General features: G+C 48.8%; 1 protein-coding gene across 8 annotated transcripts in view; it reads left to right on the plus strand.

The window, feature by feature from the left end:
• The window catches only part of MVP (major vault protein), a 24,649-nt gene extending 5,405 nt beyond the window's left edge, over positions 1 to 19,244 (plus strand). For 3 of the 8 annotated variants that reach the window (XM_083469151.1, XM_083469150.1, XM_083469152.1), the window contains exons 2-18: positions 3,105 to 3,172; positions 3,567 to 3,696; positions 4,634 to 4,829; positions 5,391 to 5,514; positions 5,902 to 6,033; positions 6,118 to 6,212; positions 7,470 to 7,706; positions 8,146 to 8,271; positions 8,617 to 8,775; positions 10,031 to 10,269; positions 11,849 to 12,046; positions 13,705 to 13,840; positions 14,113 to 14,324; positions 15,472 to 15,588; positions 15,705 to 15,831; positions 17,539 to 17,727; positions 18,962 to 19,244. In XM_083469151.1, the coding sequence (XP_083325277.1) occupies positions 3,575 to 3,696; positions 4,634 to 4,829; positions 5,391 to 5,514; positions 5,902 to 6,033; positions 6,118 to 6,212; positions 7,470 to 7,706; positions 8,146 to 8,271; positions 8,617 to 8,775; positions 10,031 to 10,269; positions 11,849 to 12,046; positions 13,705 to 13,840; positions 14,113 to 14,324; positions 15,472 to 15,588; positions 15,705 to 15,831; positions 17,539 to 17,727; positions 18,962 to 19,084 (2,532 nt within the window). In that variant the 5' untranslated portion in view covers positions 3,105 to 3,172; positions 3,567 to 3,574 and the 3' untranslated portion in view covers positions 19,085 to 19,244. Of the gene's footprint in view, positions 1 to 2,708; positions 2,982 to 3,104; positions 3,173 to 3,538; positions 3,697 to 4,633; positions 4,830 to 5,390; positions 5,515 to 5,901; positions 6,034 to 6,117; positions 6,213 to 7,469; positions 7,707 to 8,145; positions 8,272 to 8,616; positions 8,776 to 10,030; positions 10,270 to 11,848; positions 12,047 to 13,704; positions 13,841 to 14,112; positions 14,325 to 15,471; positions 15,589 to 15,704; positions 15,832 to 17,538; positions 17,728 to 18,961 lie in introns of those variants that run through there. The other 5 variants (XM_083469153.1, XM_083469148.1, XM_083469149.1 and 2 more) reach the window with 5 other exon arrangements.
• The last annotated feature ends 94 nt before the right edge of the window (positions 19,245 to 19,338 follow it).

A 19,338-nucleotide genomic window follows, 5' to 3' on the forward strand; every position in this document is an offset into this window, starting at 1 on the left:
TCGGTCCCTGCTCCTGCCAACCTAGCAGTTCGAAAGCACGTCAAAGTGCAAGTAGATAAATAGGTACCGCTCCGACGGGAAGGTAAATGGCGTTTCCGTGCGCTGCTCTGGTTTGCCGGAAGCGGCTTAGTCATGCTGGCCACATGACCCAGAAGATATATGCCGGCTCCCTTGGCCAATAAAGCGAGATGAGTGCCGCAACCCCAGAGTTGGTCACGACTGGACCTAATGGTCAGGGGTCCCTTTACCTTTACCTTTAAGTTAAGGTTACCAGACATCCCCGTTTCCCGGGTACAGTCCCCGGATTTACAAATCAGTCCCCATACAAAATCCATTGAAGTTGAAAAGTGTCTCCGGATTCATTGAAAAAAAATTGGTAACCTTACAGTAAGTCAGTCTCAAGTATCTTTATATGCGAGTGGGATTATACAATATCTGGTAGGAAGGATATGATACGATATCTGGTAGGCCACTTCCCTCGCATGGGAATTCCCTTGTGACTTTACAGCTATGTAAAGGACAGGCTTTCAACAAGTGAAGTGTTTCCCACCACTGCTCAAACTTCAGCTGTTATTCTTCATCAGGGCCGGCTCAAGACATTTTGGCACCTGAGGCGAACCACAAAATGGTGCCTCCCCATTGCCAGGGGAAAAGGAAGGAGTGAAGTTCTACATTGGGAACAAGGGTGGGAGGGAGACCCACAGCACCCCCTGTTTGTCAAGAGGCTGCTGTAGAGCGGGCATGAGGGGGCTCTGCCATCATTGCCACCATGGGTGGTGCTTTCCTTGGATGATGGATCTGCTGCCCCCATGGATCCTGCTGCCTGAGGTGGCAGACCCAAAGGAGGGCTTGTGAGAGTGGTTGGGTGCAGGGGCACCAAAGAAGGAGGTTAAAAAAATGCCAGAGTGAACTGTTCTGGTGCTTTATTAAAAGAAAGTTGCAGACTTCAGCAAATCAGCCTGCCAGGTCTCCCAGCCTTTACAGATATGGGACGGACACCGCAGCGAGGACATGGCTTGTCCGCACCCAAGCAAATCTGCATACATTATTTACACACAAAGCAGCACTCGTCACTTTGGCCAGGACTTCCATCACTCCACCTGACTAGGTGAAGGCATGGGTGGCAAATACCCAAATCTTACAGCTACTTCCCCTTTCTGGGCTCAGAGCTCCGCACCCTAAGCCCACATATAAGGATAACATCAAACAAGCCCATTAGCCTATAACAAAGCAAATGCATGTACCTCGGGTTAAGAACTTAATTCGTTCTGGAGGTCTGTTCTTAACTTGAAATTGTTCTTAACCTGAAGCACCACTTTAGCTAATGGGGCCTCCTGCTGGTGCTGCGCTGCCAGAGCACAATTTCTGTTCTCATCCTGAAGCAAAGTTCTTAACCTGATGTAATATTTCTGGGTTAGCGGAGTCTGTAACCTGAAGCATATGTAACCTGAAGTGTATGTAACTTGAAGCGTATGTAACCCGAGGTACCACTGTATAGGAGCTCATTGCTGCAACAACTACCAATTAATTGTGGGGTTATCTCAACTACCAAGGTGGCGTTAGCAGAGCTTCCAGAACAGATCACCTTTGGATCAACACAGTGGTTGCCTCACCTTGCCTCACAGATGGGCTGGCCCTGATCCCCACCCTCTCTTTCTTTGCCTGACACTGCAGTGCCCACAACCATTGTAGGCATGATGCTGAAGTTGGTTACTAGTTCCCAAACATCCAGAAGGCTGTTTTCTACAATATGGTATTGAATCCTGCCTGCTCCAAAGTTTCCCATGATAATAAGCCACTGTCAAATGCATATTCACATATGAAAAATAGCCAAAAGATGTAGGGAGGCAATAAGGAGCTAGGAGTTCACATCCCAGAATAAGCTCTGAGCACCACAATGTTGTGCTTCTGGGGGAGTGTCTCCTGTAAGATGGTGTTGAATTCCATCTAGCTCAGAGCTTACTTGGGGTGCAAGGGACATATATGATTACATTTTTGGGCAATTGTCCCTGTGCAGACATGCACTTGGCTGTTCCTTGCACCCAGAGGATTCATCAACATTTCATAGAAGACAGTCTCCCAGTTGTGCAAGTGCATGATTCGTGTGGTCCCAAATCTCACCCTGAGTTGCTGGCTCTCAGTTCCTTGCTTTTTTATTGTCACATGATGTTATCACACATTTGGGAGTGTTGTGCAAAGATGGTCCTTTTGGGCTGTGTCCAACACTAGTCTTACTCAATGAGTAGCCTCATTGAAATGATTGCGTCTAAGTTAGGCATGTCCATTGACTTCCATGGGTCTGCTCTGAGCATTGGCTACAACCCTTAGATTATAGAAAATCATTGCTTGTCCCAAAGGGAAGGGTCCCCTGAAAATGGAGGAATGTGGTGTCAGTATACTTACCTTGTGATTCAGTTCAGGGACATATATTTCTTTTTTAGTGTTTTGAACTTTCATCAGATAAGGAACTGGGAATTAGGAAGCTACTTCAGCATGGTGAGGCAAATCTGGAACTAGGATATGAGAAGCAGGAACCAGCTTCAGCAACATAATAGTGGCTGAGATGTGTGGCCACACTTCTATTATGAACAGCCCCAGTTCCGTTTGATAAGTTTGTCGTGACTAAGAACTCCCAATATGATGATTAGGGGGTGCAACTACCCATGTCTCTTCTCCCTATTCTTTCAAAGTGTGGCCCCTGCCCTTATGATTCCTTCCATGCTGTTAGGGTCATAGATTAAATTGCACCATCCATTTAGCAATCTGCTTTCCCTTTAAAAGGTTCTCTCCCACTCGCTACTTTGCTCCTCCTCTACCAGGAACCGAAAGCTTCAGGGGGAATTCCTGGCTACAAAACTCTCCAGAAAACAAGCGCTCTGTTCTGCAGTAAGTTTTCTCCTCTCGCAGATTCCGCTTCATTTTAGCTAGTAGACGTCTTCGCTTGGGATGTACTCTGGGTGCTACCCATCTAGAATCGGGAGGTTGGTTACAAAAGCAATAATCCCTTCCAAGGCTGGAGCTTGAGAAATTCGGAGTTGCTGAATCCTTCCGTCTGCCATTATCTGGAAATTTAATTTGTCTTGCTTTTTCTCCCTTCCCCCCAGATACCAAGTGCTGCAGCTAAGCTGTTCGAGAAGTCGAGCCTGAGATTTATATTTCCAACAAGATTCAGGTCCTGTAACTTCCTGTCCTAGTCTGTTTATGTGCCTGATTGCTAAGCACTTTCCCTGTAATTGCCTGGAGACTTTGATTCTGCTCCGTGGAAGTGGGTGTGTCCCCTTAGTAGCAGCCCCATCCAGGCTTCTGGTTCTTGCTGTATATTGGTTTCTGCAAAACAGGGCAGGGCTGGGTTCCCTCAGTTTGTTGAAGGATTAAGTGCAGCGAAAGGCATTGGTTTTAGCACAATGTGGATACAAAGGGTGTCGCACAGTTCCTCCAGGCCCTGCCCGTGGGGGTAAGCCTGTGGGAAGGTGACTCAGGAGTCCAGGGTGTGCCCAGGGCAGCGTTTTAAACCGGAGATTTCTGTCATCCCATTCAGATTGCCCTCTCTTTACAACCGCTCTCAGGAGGTGAGATGGCAGCTGAATCCATAATCCGGATTCCCCCATACCACTACATCCATGTCTTGGACCAGAACTCAAATGTGACTCGAGTGGAAGTGGGACCCAAGACCTATATCCGCCAAGACAATGAGAGGTGAGCAAGCCTCAAAAAAGGAGGGTCGTTTCTGTTTGCCCCCTTTCCTCAGGAGGGCTCCAGTAGTGCCACAAAAAGTGAGTGACGCAAGTGTTAGTAATTCCCTGCAGTAGTTATGCGCCTCTTCCTGCTTCACCATTTTCTCTTTCTCCCACAGATATACACTTCACTTTTAAATAGTTGTTTATGAGAGGCATCGCCCGCCCTTAACCATAAGGTTTGGGGGTTTTTGTTTTCGATAAATTGGTGTTATTTATACGTAGGGGAGACCACAGTAACAGAATCATTACTTTAAAATGGCTAAAAGAGAACAATGTCAGAAAGGGCAAACCGAACTCTAAAGTTCTTAGGTATGTTACAACAGGCATGACTGTGGAATCTTGCCTAGGCCGAAGCTTACTTCAGGTGCAAAGGACACTCGCCTTTCTGTAACTCTATTTGCACTAGTCTGTCACTGCACAGCCCTGTTGTAGGCTTGGAAGTGATTTGCATGAAGTCAGGGAAGTGGAGGGGATCCGGTTGCACAATGGTCATGGCAATGGAGTCAGAAAGGAGAGACACTGAGAGGAAAGAAGTGGTGTTTTTCAAAACGATGGGGTGGGTTGGAAGAGGGTGAGAAGGGGGAAACAGTGAGGTTTTGTTTTGTTTTTTTAAAAAGTGTTAACAAGGAGAAAGAGTGAAGATGTATACAACGCACAAACCAAAACCAAAATGCCTTTCTCAGCTCCCTTCTTGCTAAACTCAAACCTGGTTTAAACTGCCACATCTTTCCCCTCAGTGTCCTTGCAAAACTACGGGTATAATGAGGTCACTTTGCTAAACCTGAGCTGCCAACAAGCTCAGATATAAGATCTCTTCCCAGCTGCAGAGAACCCACAAGTCCACAGTCCTAGCTGAGCCTTTTAATTCTTCCCTCCAAACCTGCTTCCCGCTCCAGGATCGTGTTTGCCCCAATGAAGATGGTGATGGTCCCCCCTCGCTATTACTGCGTCATCCTCAATCCAGTGGTCCGAGGGGCAGATGGTGCCGTTGAGCTCAATGTCGGGGGGCAGGTGCGGCTTAGGCATGCCGACCTAGAGATCAGACTGGCTCAGGACCCTTTCCCTCTGTACCCAGGGGAAGAGCTACAGCAGGTAAGGACATGTCAGCTTCTCCTCTCCACAGTGGGGCCCCATAGCGAGGGCACAATCGGAGGGCCATTAGATGTGGGGCACATGTGTTTGGGCCTACAGCTGCTAGCCATGATGGTTCCATTGACCTCCATCATCACAGACAATACGCCTCTGAATAGCAATAGCTAGGGATGATACTAGCTAGGGATGATGGGATCATGAGCAGGAAAGTGCTCTTGGGCCCAGGTCCGGCTTGGGGGCTTCGCAGGGGCATGTGGTCAGCCGCTGTGAGAACAGGATCCTGGACCAGGTAGGCCTTTGGCCTGATCCGGTGGGGCCTTCCTTTGAGGTTCAGCACTTTGAGATTCTCCAGAGGAGTAGGAACATAAGAAGAGTCTGGTGGATCAGGCCAGTTGCCTGTTCGTCCAGCATCCTGTTCTTACAGTGGCCAGCTGGATGCCAGTGGAAATCTTCATGCGCTAATCCAAAAAGCAGGACCTGAGCACGAAGCCTTTGACTTGGGAATTGTTCCATTGCTGCTATGACTCCCTTTGCTCACTGTCTTCCTCCCCCCCTCTCCAGGGTGTCACACCTCTGCAGGTCGTCCTGCCTAACACTGCCCTGCATCTGAAAGCCCTCTTGGACTTTGAGGATGACCATGGCGGCAAATACGTTGCTGGGGATGAATGGTTGTTTGAAGGGCCTGGTAAGTGAGAATAAGCTGAAGTTCAGTTGTGGCACAAATGCTTGGTATGCAGAGTGTTCCAGGTTCGATTGCTGGCCTCCCCAGTTAAAAGGAGCAGGTAGGAGTTGGTCTGAAGAGCCTTCACCTGAGACTTTCGCCGGTCAGACTAGACCAGGGCTTCCCAAACTTGTTCCTCCAGTTTTGTTTTGTTTGGACTACAGTTCCCATCATCCCTGACTACTGGCATTACTAGCTAGGGATGATGGGATTTGTAGTCCAAAACCAGCCAGAAACCCAAATTTGGGGAAACGCCGGACTAGACAATAGGTGGACCCAACAGCCTGGCCTGGTGAAAGGTCGGCTGTGTGGTTTGAGGCCCACCTTGTATAACATCCTTGTTGTTCACAGGCACCTACATCCCACAAAAGGAGGTCGAAGTTGTGCAGACTATCCAGGCCACCATCATTCGGCCCAACCAAGCCATAAGACTTCAGGCACGGAAAGAGTGCAAGGACAGAGAGGGCAATAAGCGCGTGACAGGTATTCCTGCCATCCCACCCGCAGTCTTGTAAGGTGTTCTGTTTTTCCAATATGACCTGCCTTGTGACTCCCTCTTCTTCACAGGTGAGGAGTGGCTGGTGAAGCGGGTTGGGGCGTACCTGCCAGGTGTGTTTGAGGAAGTAGTTGATACCGTTGACGCCTATGTCCTGACTGAAAAGGTGAGTGATGGGCTTGTTGCCCCTCGTGGTGAGTGGAGGAGGCATGTGGGTCAAGTCTCTGCTGCAGTAGCTGAGCCAGGATGTTTTGTAGGATATTGTTAAGAGTGCTCAGGGTCCATACTTTGGAGAACGGGGAATCGCAACAGCTCTGAGGGGAAAGTGATTGCTCATCAGCTACCTCTTGGCTCTCCAGCTTAGGCACTTACAATTGATTACCCTGCAGGTGGTTGAAAATATAATATTTTCAGAGTCAGAGCAAACAAGTGGCTGGGACAGCTTTTATTTTTGCCCCCCTCTGCTTCTCCCTCCCTGCTCAGTAGGCAGCCAGGGAAGAGGCCAATATCTTTTGCCAGAGCTCTGAACTGACCACTTGCAAAGTTTTTTTGGAAACAGATGGCTCACTTGTGCTCCAGCCCATTGGTTCCCAACTAGCTAAATACTGATGAACCCCTGTTTTTCAAAAGCCAAGCCGTTAAACAGCTCCTTTTAAACAGCTTACCTAGACCATTCCCCATGCTCAGGGGTAGGCAACCTAAGGCCTGGGGGCCGGATGCGGCCCCATCACCTTCTCAATCCGGCCCACGGATGGTCCGGGAATCAGTGTGGTTTTATATGAGTAGAATCTGTCCTTTTATTTAAAATGCATCTCTGGGTTATTTGTGGGGCATAGGAATTCGTTCATTTCCCCCCCCCCCTTCAAAATATAGTCCTGCCCACCACATGGTCTGAGGGACGGTAGGCTGGAAAAGGTTGCTGACCCTTGCCCATTCTGCTGTTGGCGTGGCCACCTGTTGGTGACCACATGAAGTGCAGAACATGATGGCACCTTACATTTTTATGTATATAGGAAGATATACATTTTTATGTATATAGGAAGATATAGGAAGACACAGTCTATGCATGTGTGCGGGGGGGGGGGGGACAGAATTAAAAATGGTCAAAAAGCCATGGAATGGATCACAGATTTTTTTTTAAACCACATGTTCGTTAATCTAGATAAAACCTGAGTTGTTGCATAACTTCAGTCTGATGAAGTTATATATCTTTCTCCCCCCTAATGCATCTGAATATTATTGCAGTATGATGGTAGAGTATCACAGCTGGCTAGTAGAAAGTGATTGGCTACCACAACCAGCCAGAATGACTAGTTGTGTGTGTGGAGGTCACTTGTATGAAAAGTCTGTGGAAAAACAATGGTGGTTTCCCCCACAAATTCATGCCATGGTCTCTTTCCTTCTTACCCTTCCCTCCTCATAGAAAGCGCTGCACCTCCGGGCCTCAAAGACGTTCCGGGACTCCCAGGGTGTTACCCGGAAGACAGGAGAAGAGTGGCTGGTCACCATGGCTGACACCGAGGCCCACATCCCCGATGTTTACGAGGAAGTCCTGGGTGTTGTCGATATCACCACCTTGAACAGCTGCCAGTACTGCGTGGTTTGTGACCCAGTTGGAGCAGATGGCAAACCCCAGCTGGGACAGAAGAAGGTGATCAAGGTATGCGCCCAAACTCACGTAGCACAGAGGACTTTGGGGGCACAGTACTTTAAACCTCAGAAAGCACCATGGGAGTTTCACACTAGTAATTACGGCCAATCTCTTTACACTGTAGGAGGGTGAATCTATTTATCTGTATACTGATATTAGGCAGGGGCCTGCTAAAAACTTCATTGTTTCACCAAGTCCAGGCATCTAATTTTAGCATGTGATATGTGGTTTTAGTGAGTACAAGTGTTTTATAATGATGTGTGTGTGTGTTTGTGGTATTTTTTAATTATCGCTTTAGACTGTCTCGCATCACTTAGGAGGTCTTTTGTTCTAGTAAGCGGTATATACATTTTGTAAAATAGAATCGCCACATTTCTCAGGCTGGCTGCAGAGCCGCCCCCTGCCTCCCTCTCTGATTTCCTCCAACCCTCCTTGGCTGTTTCCGCAGGGGGAGATATCGTTCTTCCTGCAGCCTGGAGAGTGGCTGGAGCAGGGCATCCAAGACGTTTACATCCTTTCGGAAGAAGAGGGCCTCCTGCTCCGTGCCCTTCGCCCCTTGGAAGAAACAAACGAGGTAGGAGGACCTGAGCTTGCAGTGGGGGCAGGTCCGCTGGAGCACATGGGGCGCTGCTGCCCCATTGCGTGACCGCCAGCCCAACCATTCCAGGGGGTGGCCCTGGCTGTCAGCAGCCTCCTTTTTAGTCTCAGCAGCAACAGCAGGTTGGGGGACAAAACTAGAATTCCTTGGCTCTGCCTCTCATTGGCTCTGGCCTCCCTGCCTTCTGCCCTCCCAGTGCTAATTGGCACCAGCCCCCCCCCCCCCTGTGAGCTTGTGCTTGCGCCAGGGAAAGACTGGTGGCTTCAATGCAGGTGGGCAGGGGAGCCATTTCCCCCTGTTGTCTTTCTCCCTCGCACCCAGGATGGAGAGGAGGTTACGCACAAGCCGGGTGACCGTTGGCTGATCCGGGGGCCCCTGGAGTACGTGCCGCCGGCCGAGGTGGAAGTGCTGGAGCGGCGCCACTCCATCCCGCTGGCTGAGAACGAGGGCATCTATGTGCGGGATATCAAGACGGGGAAGGTGAGTGGAGCAGGCAAGACAGCGGTTACCGGATATCGGCTGCTCCTGGAGAAGCCTCTACGCAGCGCAGCCTAAACACACCAATTAGCAGCACCCTTGAGACACACACGCTTCCAGAGGTCACTGCTAACAAAAGTATCGTGGCACTCAAGACACAGTTTGTGTATTTGTGTACATTATTTATTAACCGTCCTTCAGTTGAAGCTTAAGAGCAGGCCTCCTCTCTCTCTCTCTCTCTCTCTCTCTCTCTCTCTCTCTCTCTCTCTCTCTCACACACACACACACACACACACACACACACACACACAAAATCAGGAGTGCAAAAGATATCATATGACTTCTATTCTGGTGCCTTGGTTGTGGTCCTTTGCAGGGATTAGAGAGAGAGTCCCTTGAATATGATCCTCTGCTAGAAGCAATTCTGAAGGTCGTTTTCCGCCGGCAGGAGACCCCAGTAAAACGTCCCTCCAGCAATCCAGCTGTTTTGCTGGAGAGGGTGTCAGGAAAGAGCCCACCCCCACCCCCCGGTGGCACTCCTGGAGGGACTGTGTTCAAGTCAAAGGGTTCCAGGGTCCGATTTTCCCAGCTCTTTCTGAGCTTATTGGGGCAGCTGAACTGAAGCTCACTCTCTGATCACTGGAAAGTGCACAACCCACTCAGAAAACTTTAAGGAATTAGAGGCATTTCTCTTGTCATGGAGGTTGCACTCCGTTGGAAAAGCTAGGACAGGTTTTTCCAGAAAGGTTGGTTGGCCCATGTATGGTCAGTTGTACTTCTGCGCACCATAGGGTTACTCAACACTATAGAGGGTGGTCAGAGGTCCTTTGAGAAGGAACCATTATGACAATTGTGGTTCCTGTTTCTCCTATCTCATGATGGGGAAGACTACTGCTCTCGAGGCAAGACATTTGGTACTTGATGTAACACTCTCTCCAGCTAAGAGTGCCTAATTGGGTTCCTTTCCTATGTCGTTATTTTTTCCAACATATTATTTGTTTCTTGCTTTTGTACTTGTTCCTCCACAAAAATAATAAAAATGAATTGCCAAAAAGAAAGAAAAAGCATTTGAAAGAAAGAAGCCATTTTGTTTGCTAGGCTGCATAAAGTGAAGATATAATATTCCAGGTTATTCTGGTAGGCTTTTCAGCCAATGATGTTTTTGCAGTATATTTCAATCTATTGTACCAGAGCTCAGCATGGTTCCTGACTTCTCTCTCTCTCTCTCTCTCTCTCCCCCTCTCTCTCTCTCTCTCAGGTCCGAGCTGTAATTGGCCACACTTACATGCTGTCTCAGGATGAGGAGCTGTGGGAGAAGGAGCTTCCGCCCCACGTGGAGGCCTTGTTGACTGTCGGAAGGGACGCTGTTGTTGATCGTTCCAGGGATGCATCTGAAGGGGGCACTGGGGCGGCCCGTGACCGGACTCGGGTCGTGACCTACCACGTCCCCCACAATGCCGCAGTGCAAGTGTACGACTACAAGGAGCGGAAGTCCAGGTGAGAGGACCAATGAGGGAGTGTGAGATTTCCCTCCACCTTTGGAAGAAAGCTAAACATGAAATGTGAGGGGAGCAGTATGTTATTTGAGGGTCTTGCTCAACTCAGTAATTGGGAAGCCCATGTTCTTCCATTATGTCGTTGGACTACAACTCCCATTGTTCCTGATCCTTGGCCTTGCTGGGCTGGAGCTGGTGGGACTCGGGTGCCCGCTGACCACAAGTTCCCCCACCCTTGGCTTAAATTTGGGAATTAATTTCAGGAATTTGTGGCCTCTGACCCAACAGGAAGCCTTTCCTCCTTAATCGTAGGTAGAGGGGTTGCTGGTTTGTTCTGTGGGAGTTTCCCACAAGGCAAAGCATCGCCCTGAGAAGCTCCAAGTGAGCAGCTTGCTCTTGGCAGTGGCTGATGGCGGAATGAAGCCTCTGCAGCCCCAACCTCCCAAGTTGAACTAGCTCCTCTAAGCTCCCTTCCCCTTGCCTGAGAAGAGTGGCTCCTCAAAGAGCCAACCCTTTGGTCTGAAGGCGGCAGGCGTTCCTGCTTTGTTTTGTGGCCTCTCGCCTGGCATTCTCCCTGTGGCAGACTCTTCAGGTGAACTGGGCTTGGAGGAAGGCACCTGTAACGGGTTCTGCAGGCCCCTGGCTAGCAACCTCTGGTTCTGTATTGGGAAACCTTGGCCAGTGACACGGCAGCCCTAGCTTCTGCTAGTTCCACCTGCTTTGTCTCTGCCCTTGTTCCAAGAGCCTTGGCACCAAAAGCAGATGGTGTGACTAGCAAGCTCTCTTGTTCGTTTTTCATTCATTCGCCCGCATCCTTTTGTGTTCATATCCCGCCTTTCCTTCAAGGAACTCGAGACACCATCCATGGCTCTTGCACATGTGCACACACTTTTTTATTTTATTTTATTTTTGCTGCAACCCTTCAATGTAGGTTAGGTTGAGAGCTCTTTCCTAGCATATTGTTTCCCAGTGAGCTTTTGACAACAGGGTTGCCTTACAGCGGGTTTATTCTGCCCAGGATGGGCAGGCAAAGCTGTATTGGACCTTCTAAGGGCTTCTGTGAGGCCCACAGGCTCCTTATAGTTAGAGAGTTTCTCTAGAAGACTAGAAATAAGGAAAGGAAGCCACTAATGAAAGGACCTCCTAACGTGGGATCAGGTGTTTTCAAAACTAGGGGCGATTCATCACTAATGCTACTCTTAATAGGAAGCCGCAAAACGAGTGGAAACATTTTATGAACCTTGTGGGAGACCTTTTCTGAACGGGACTTCCTTGTGAGTAAGCATTTTGAAAGGACTGAGGTCATAAAGATAGGCATCGCCGGTCAGTTCTCTAAATGCTTTGCGAAGTCCCTCTTTTAACTCCACTTCTCTTGTGGAAAATCAGTGTCTCAGCGGGACTAAATGAATTTAGGCTAGATGGCAGTTCTGTCCTGGTTGAGCAGTATCTTGGGAACACCTCCGATGTAGGCGGGCAGTGAAGGTCTGTGCTGGTGGAGGAGCCGCGTTTCTGTCAAGAGTTCATTTCCAAGTCGGATGGAAATGAAGTTTAACGCCCCCCCCCCCTTTATTCCCCCTCAGGGTGGTTTTTGGGCCAGAACTTGTGCTTCTGGGTCCAGATGAACAGTTCACGGTGCTCAGCCTGTCGGGGGGCCGACCCAAGCGCCCCCATGCTCGCCGCGCCCTCTGCCTCCTCCTGGGGCCAGATTTCTGCACTGATGTTGTCACCATTGAAACGGCTGACCATGCCCGCCTGCAGCTGCAGCTGGCTTACAACTGGTGAGTTGGAGACTACTGCTGAAGGGAGGCCGAAGGGAGACCCTCAGGTGGGCCAGGAGGGGGTTGTGCTGGGGGGTGGGGACATGTTGATAACAGTAGGGAGGGCTGAAAGTACAGTGGTACCTCAGGTTACAGACGCTTCAGGTTACAGACTCCGCTAACCCAGAAATAGTACCTCGGGTTAAGAACTTTACCTCAGGATGAGAACAGAAATCGTGTGGCGGCAGTGGGAGGCCCCATTAGCTAAAGTAGTACCTCAGGTTAAGAACAGTTTCAGGTTAAGAACGGACCTCCAGAACGAATTAAGTTCTTAAACTGAGGTACCACTGTATGCACAGAACTGAGAATTTTTGTTTCTTTTTTATGTTAGCTATAACTCTTCCAGTGCACACAGAGGCATACACTGTGTACCTTATTCTCCTCCCAGAATTCATATGTTTTTTTGAAGCCTCTGGGTTAGCTCAGTTGGTAAAGTATGAGATTCTTAATCTCAGGTTCTGGGTTCGAGCCCCACATTGGGTGAAAGAATCCTGCCTTGCAGGGGTTGGACTAGATGACCCCTGAGGTCCCTTCCAACTCCATAATTCTATGAAATAAAACAAGATAGGGGAAGATGCATGTGTCACCCAGGTGTCTTTACTGTTCACGTGTAAAGCAAATGTGGGATGTACAGTGGTGCCCCGCAAGACGAATGCCTCGCAAGACAAAAAACTCGCTAGACGAAAGGGTTTTCCGTTTTTTGATGCGCTTCGCAAGACGAATTTCCCTATGGGGTTGCTTTGCAAGACGAAAACGTCTTGCGAGTCTTGCGATTTTTTTTCGCTCCCCCCCCTTTTTCTAAGCCACTAATAGCCTTTTAGCCGCTAAGCCTTTAATAGCCGCTAAACCGCTAATAGCGCTAATCGCTAAGCCGCTAATAGGGTTGCTTCGCAAGACGAAAAAACCGCTAGACGAAGAGACTCGCGGAACGCATTATTTTCGTCTTGCGAGGCACCACTGTATTTCTTTTTTAAATGAGAAAGAACACATGATGGAGTGGAGGGCAACCCGCCCCTCGCTCCCCAGATTTATTCTCCACCTTCCCTCATTGTGCTCTATAGTATTTAAGCCATTTCTCCCAGTCCTCTGGCTCAGTTCCAGCATGGCAGACAGGCTGGAAGGAAACTGGCCAGAAGAAAACTACTTGCATGCAAGCAAGACTGCAGCAAAGTGTGTGTTGTGTGTGCCAGGGGGAGGCTGTCGTTTCCACCCCTCACTCATTCCTGGTCTGGGTGGGTAAGTGGGTGTGTTTTGAAATAGACCCAGACCCACATATGTTTGTGTTTCTGCCCTTTTACTTACATATCTCCACTGTGTTTTATTTGGCACAAAGTAATTTTTCAGCAGGATCACAATGGGTAAAACGCGAGTTGGAGGGAAGGAATGAGGTGGGGCCATGGGAGGTCAGGTCAAGTTGGCTAAGAGTTGCGGGAGATGACAGATAACAGTATCTGTCAGGGAAGACAAGTGTGTTTTGCTTAAGTCCCGTTCCATAAGTACTGGAAGCCAAGGCAGGCAGGCTCTCTGAACCTTGACTACACATTGCTGCTGTCATGTATTTTTTTATTTGTTTATACAACTGAGGACTATCAAGTATATCCACCAATTTCCCCCCGCAGGCACTTTGAGCTCCCCTCTGCTGCTGAAGCTTCCCGCCTGTTTAGCGTCCCAGATTTTGTGGGTGACGCCTGCAAGACCCTGGCCTCGCGTATCCGGGGGGCTGTGGCTGCCGTCACCTTTGACGACTTCCATAAGGTGAGCTGTGTTTTCCCCCTTGACTTCCTGTCACTCGGAGGGCACAAATACTTGTATGTCTCTATTTTTTCCCCTTTCTGTTTGGGAAAAAAAAACCAAATCCTTAGTCCTGTATTCATCAATATCCATGGCCAGACCAATATATTTTGCTGCCTAAGGCAAAGTGGCAGGTCTTGGTTTTGCATCGTCATTTCCCCAGTTCATTATACTAATGCGTTCGCTGGCGCGGAAGTTGTGAAATGCTATTTCTTACTGGAAATGAATGTTGCCAGAACTCGAACCGCCTGATCTGTGCTGCCGTGTTTGGCTTCGATGGGGAAGGGACCATGCGCGGCTCCCTCCGATTCGCCCCCAACGGCCTCGTCATCAGCAGCATTGACATCCAGAGCGTGGAGCCCGTGGACCAGAGGACGCGAGATGCCCTCCAGAAAAGCGTCCAGCTGGCTATCGAGATCACCACCAACTCTCAGGAGGCAGCTGCCAAGTAGGGAACCTCTCCGGGGGGTGGGGGGTGGGACCCTCAAGCCGACACTTCCCCAGCTACGCTCCAATCCATGTGACACTTCCTTGGCCAAAGCATTGCCTGGTCCCTCCTCCTCTTTGGCCTGTTATTCCTGTTCCCCCATTAGGACAAAATGTCCATGAAACAACCATCTGTCCAGAATTCTGACTCTGGAGCATCATGATACATGCAGTGTCATTTTGGAAAACCCTTAGAAATCATGCTAGTTGCTTTTTTTAAAAAAAACCACAACCAATGTAATTCATAGCGACTTAAGACAACATGAAAACCACCCTAAAAATAAAACAGAAAAATCCAAAACTCATTCCTTTTTAAAAAAGGCAGGACTGTTTTCTATATCCAGTCTGTGCGCACACATCCAGTATTTTGCACATACACGGCATGTAGATTTCAAAATCCTGTACCAAATTAAAGCTGGTCTTTGTGGCCACCAGGAATTACACAGTTATAGCTCTCTTTCCATCCAAGATTAGCTCCCAGAGTAGCTCTCAATTAAAACTCATGCAAATGGTGCAATAAAATTAGGGATTTGGGAGGGGATGTTCTCTTCGGCCCAGACTCCGGGCTCTGCTCTGCTCTGCTCTCATTCAGAGACAAGCAGCCCTCTCTGCTGGGCAAACGAAATAGCTGTGCACACCCCTCTCGTGTCTTGTTGCTTGTTCGGCTTTAGCTAGCTGTGAGAAGAGGCAAGGAGCTAAACAGGGCTCTGCAACCACCGGAAATCTGATTCGGGCATCTCTCTGGCTTCTGAAATTTCAGCAGGTCATTGAGGTGCCACACTTTCAAGCATGTCTTGGCAGCTTCATGGGCAGTTTAAGGCTTCCCAAGCTCCTTCCTTGACTCCATCCAAGTGTCGACATCTATTGCTTTCAAAACATCCAAACCCCACAATGAGTTTTCCCTTGTCCCTCTCCATCTTCCTGACCCTTCCACAAGTGGCAAGCGGTCTCTCCCACCCCCTTTCCCTTTCAGGCCACCAGAGCTTCAGACCAAGAGAGGAGGGCGGCAACTTTTTTGCAGTCCTTCAAATGGATGAATCTCTGCCCTGCCCACTCTGACCTTCTGTTTTCTCCTTCTCTGACGCCATTTTCTTTCCCCCACATCCCAGGCACGAGGCAGAGAGGCTGGAGCAAGAGGCTCGCGGGCGTCTTGAGCGGCAGAAAATCCTTGACCAGGCCGAGGCCGAACGGGCCCGGAAGGAGCTGCTGGAGCTGGAAGCACTGAGGTGAGCGAGTCAGGACTGAGAAGGGGCCAACCCCGAAGGGGCCCTGAGTGTCGCATGGGCCTGGCAGCAGATAATGCCCAGGGGGGCTTCACCTTCCCTCACTCCTCTCCCCACAGCACAGCGGTCGAGAGCACTGGGGCAGCAAAGGCCGAAGCCCAGTCACGGGCAGAAGCTGCCCGGATTGAAGGTGAAGGGGCAGTACTGCAGGCCAAGCTGAAGGCTGAAGCCACGGCCATAGAGACGGTGAGCTCCTCTGCGTCCTCTTGTGATTCTCTCCTAGTCTTGCCTCCCTCTTGGCGCCAAGACAACAGTGGCTCTCCCGTTCCCCTCTCTAGGAGAGTGCAGTGGTACCTTGGTTCTCAAACTTAATTCATTCTGGGAGTTCGTTTGACTCCCGAAACCGTTCAAAAACTAAAGCGTGGCTTCCAATTGGCTGCAGGAGCTTCCTGCACTCAATCAGAAGCCACGTCCGCAACCCGGAACACTTCCAGGGTTGCGGCGTTCAGGAGCTGATTTGTTCGACAGCTAAGCCGTTCAGGAACCAAGGTACCACTGTGCTGCGGGCTGCTGGGAAAACTCATCTGAAAACTATGTTGACTGCTATAATTTCTTCTTCTTTTTAAAAAATCTCCAAAGCATTTGTCACCAAACAGTTTTTTATACATATATAGTTTCTTCTTGACTTCCCACCCCTTCTTTCCTGATGTTTGTTTTTTAACTCCTTTTTATTAACTGTTTCGATAATCCATAGCTTATATTTCAAATCTTGCCTGCGACTTCATGTATGGGTGATAATTTGATAGATAAATCCATCCATTTCCTCCTTAAACACTTCATCATTGTGCCCTTGTAATTTAGCAGTCAATTTCGCCATTTTCCCAACTGCTATAATTTCCCTCCCAACTGTCAGAAGCTTACTTACTCTCCTCCTTTCTGTGCATAACTCATAACTGCACCTTTAGCCTAATAATAGCATTGTTTTGGTTCTCTGTTTTGTAAGCACAGTTCTCTTGCACTTGCCAGGGTTGGGGTATTTTGCTACAGTAGTGGATTTTTTTGCATGGAGATATAGTTGAGTTGGACAGCATGCTGAGATCCATTTCAGCTCTAGCATTCTACCCCTGTCTGAGTGGAATTAAAAATTCCTGATTAAGAAAATGTTTCTTAATCAATACATCAAGAACACTACACTCAGGAATGCCTGACCTGGAGGACTTTTTAAATTCCATGGCTCAGCTATTCCAGGAGCCCTTGGCTCGGTGGCTCCTTTGGCGAGCCCTAGGCCCTGGCAGCTGCCCAAATTTGTTTAGAAGAAATGATGGCTGTATTAGTGGCACGTTTGAATTTTTAAATACATTGACTGGATCCAGAAGTGCCTTTCCATGTACAAAAGCCATCTTCCTCTTGTCAAAGTGGGGCCTCTCTTTATGCCCTTGTCTCCAGGACATCGGGAAAGAAAAGTGGGAAATAATAATTAAAAGTGCTTTTCCTTTGGTGTAAAACTCTTCCATAATTGGAAGTATGAGACCCAATTCTCAAGATTGCATGCCACACGCTGCACTGCTTCTGGGCTCTTGTGCAGATGTTTTAACATAGAGCTGGCTTAAAAACTGTGGCCCTCCAGATGTTGGTGAACTCCCAACTCAAGCTACCTTGAGTCCTGCCAGGGGGAAAAGCGAGATATAGATGCATTTTCAATAATATATAATAATCAGCCACCATGGTCAATGGCAAGGAATGGTGGGAGTTGTAATCCAAAACCATCTGCTCCTAGTCTAAGTAACCGTGCTAGTGGACTGCTTTGGTTTCCACTCAGATGTTTGGATCCAAACCAATGTGTCCTAGGTGCAATGTTTATTTCAGAAAAACAACCCAAACCCTTTTATGCCTGTTGTCCTTGTCCCATGTGCTAAGCATGTTGCGCACTCTCTTCCCCACCATCCCTTGCAGGAGTCAGAACTGAAGCGCCTGGACCGAGCGCGAGAGCAGGAGCTGCGCTTCTGCAAGACTCAGGCCGAGCTGGACGTGGCTCGGGCGGAAGCTCTGGCCGCTGTTGAAGTGAAGAAATTTGAGGCGGTGATAAATGCGCTGGGGGCCAGCACTATCCGTGACATTGCTGTGGCCGGCCCAGAGATGCAGGTGAGAAGCGAGGAGAGAAGGTTCTGGAGCAATAGGGAGAGGTTCTTTAGAAGTGTGTCACTTTTATCGGGGAAGGACCCGTGGCTCAGTGGCAAAGCTTATGCTTGGTCCCAGTTCTATCCCTGCTGGCAGCTTCCGTTAGGAAGGATCTGGCAACAGGTGATGGCCTGCCAGGTGGAGTAGAAGATAACTGAGCTTTTTCTAAAGCAAGTAACTTGACCTGGCCTAAGGACTTGAGGGATGTGGGGGGCAAAATAGAACTTGAGTGTTAGCAACAGGGAATCCTAAGAGATTGCTATGTTTTGGCCAAGGGGATTGATGAATTATCTCACTAATCTCGGGCAAGGTCCAAGGGTGGTTGCGGACCAGATCCAGGCATTCTTGGAGGAAAATGATTTTCTAGATCCTTTTCAGTCGGGGTTCAGGTCTGGTTTTGGCACAGAAACTGCTTTGGTTGCCCTGTATGATGACCTCTGTTGGGAGAGAGACAGGGAAAATGTGTCGACGTCTCAGTGGCTCTCAATACCATCGACCACTGTATCCTTCTGGAGTTAGGAGCGGGTAGCCCTGAGTGCCCAGCTGCACCCCTATCTGCAGAGGGGTAGCCTAAGTCTGGTTGTCTGTGCTCTGTTAACCTCTAGATTAGATTACTGCAAGACATTATATGTGGGGCTGCCTCTGAAGGTGGTTTGGAAATTTCAGCTGGTGCAGAATTTGGCAGCCAGGCTGCTCACCTGGGCAAGATGATTTGAGCGTAGTACACTGATCATGGCCCAACTGCACTGGCTGCCAATGAGTTTCCAGGCCTAATTCAAAGTGCTGGTTTTGACCTTTAAAGCTTTAAATGGCTCAGGACTACCTCTCCCCATATGACCCAACCTGGACCCTGCAACCATCCTCTGAGGCCCTTCTTCATGTGACTCCTCCATGAGATGTCTGGAGGGTGGCCATTTCTGTGGTGGCTCCCCATTTGTGGAATGCCCTCTCCAGGGAAGCTTGCCTGGCGCCTTCATTACATATCTTTAGGCACCAGGTGAAGATGTTTCTCTTTAACTAGGCCTTTGGCTGATTGATGTTCTATGCCTTTCAAAATGTGTTGGTGGGAGGGGGGGCGTTATTGGTTTTTGTTATTTTATGTCCTCATTTTATATTTTTAGATTGTGATCTTTGGATGAAGGGTGGTATACAGATTTAATTATATTATTATTAATAAAATAAATTATCTTCCATGCAGGCAAAACTACTCCAGGGCCTGGGCATTCAATCCACACTCATCACAGATGGTTCCTCCCCTATCAACCTTTTCACAGCTGCAGGAGGATTGTTGGGGATTTTGCCCAAGCCTTCTGAGACCTGATAGATCCTGGAGATGGATGCTTCCCTTCCGGATGAAAGCTTTCTTTTAAGTACCTTTGCAAACAACATAGAATGTAATAATTTCCCCAGGCCATCGGAGCCTCCTTTGAATGTGCCTTTTTTTTTTTGTACAAGTATACAATAAACACTGAAGCAATCTATTCTATGTAATTTCCTTACTCATTTTCATTTAAAGTATGGAGTTGTCGTCTTGTGGGAACATTGATCCTGGGTTTGTTGGGGGGGGGGGAGAAT

This window comes from Podarcis liolepis (assembly GCF_965112155.1).
Source record: "Podarcis liolepis genome assembly, chromosome: 13".
NCBI classification, from domain to species: domain Eukaryota; kingdom Metazoa; phylum Chordata; class Lepidosauria; order Squamata; family Lacertidae; genus Podarcis; species Podarcis liolepis.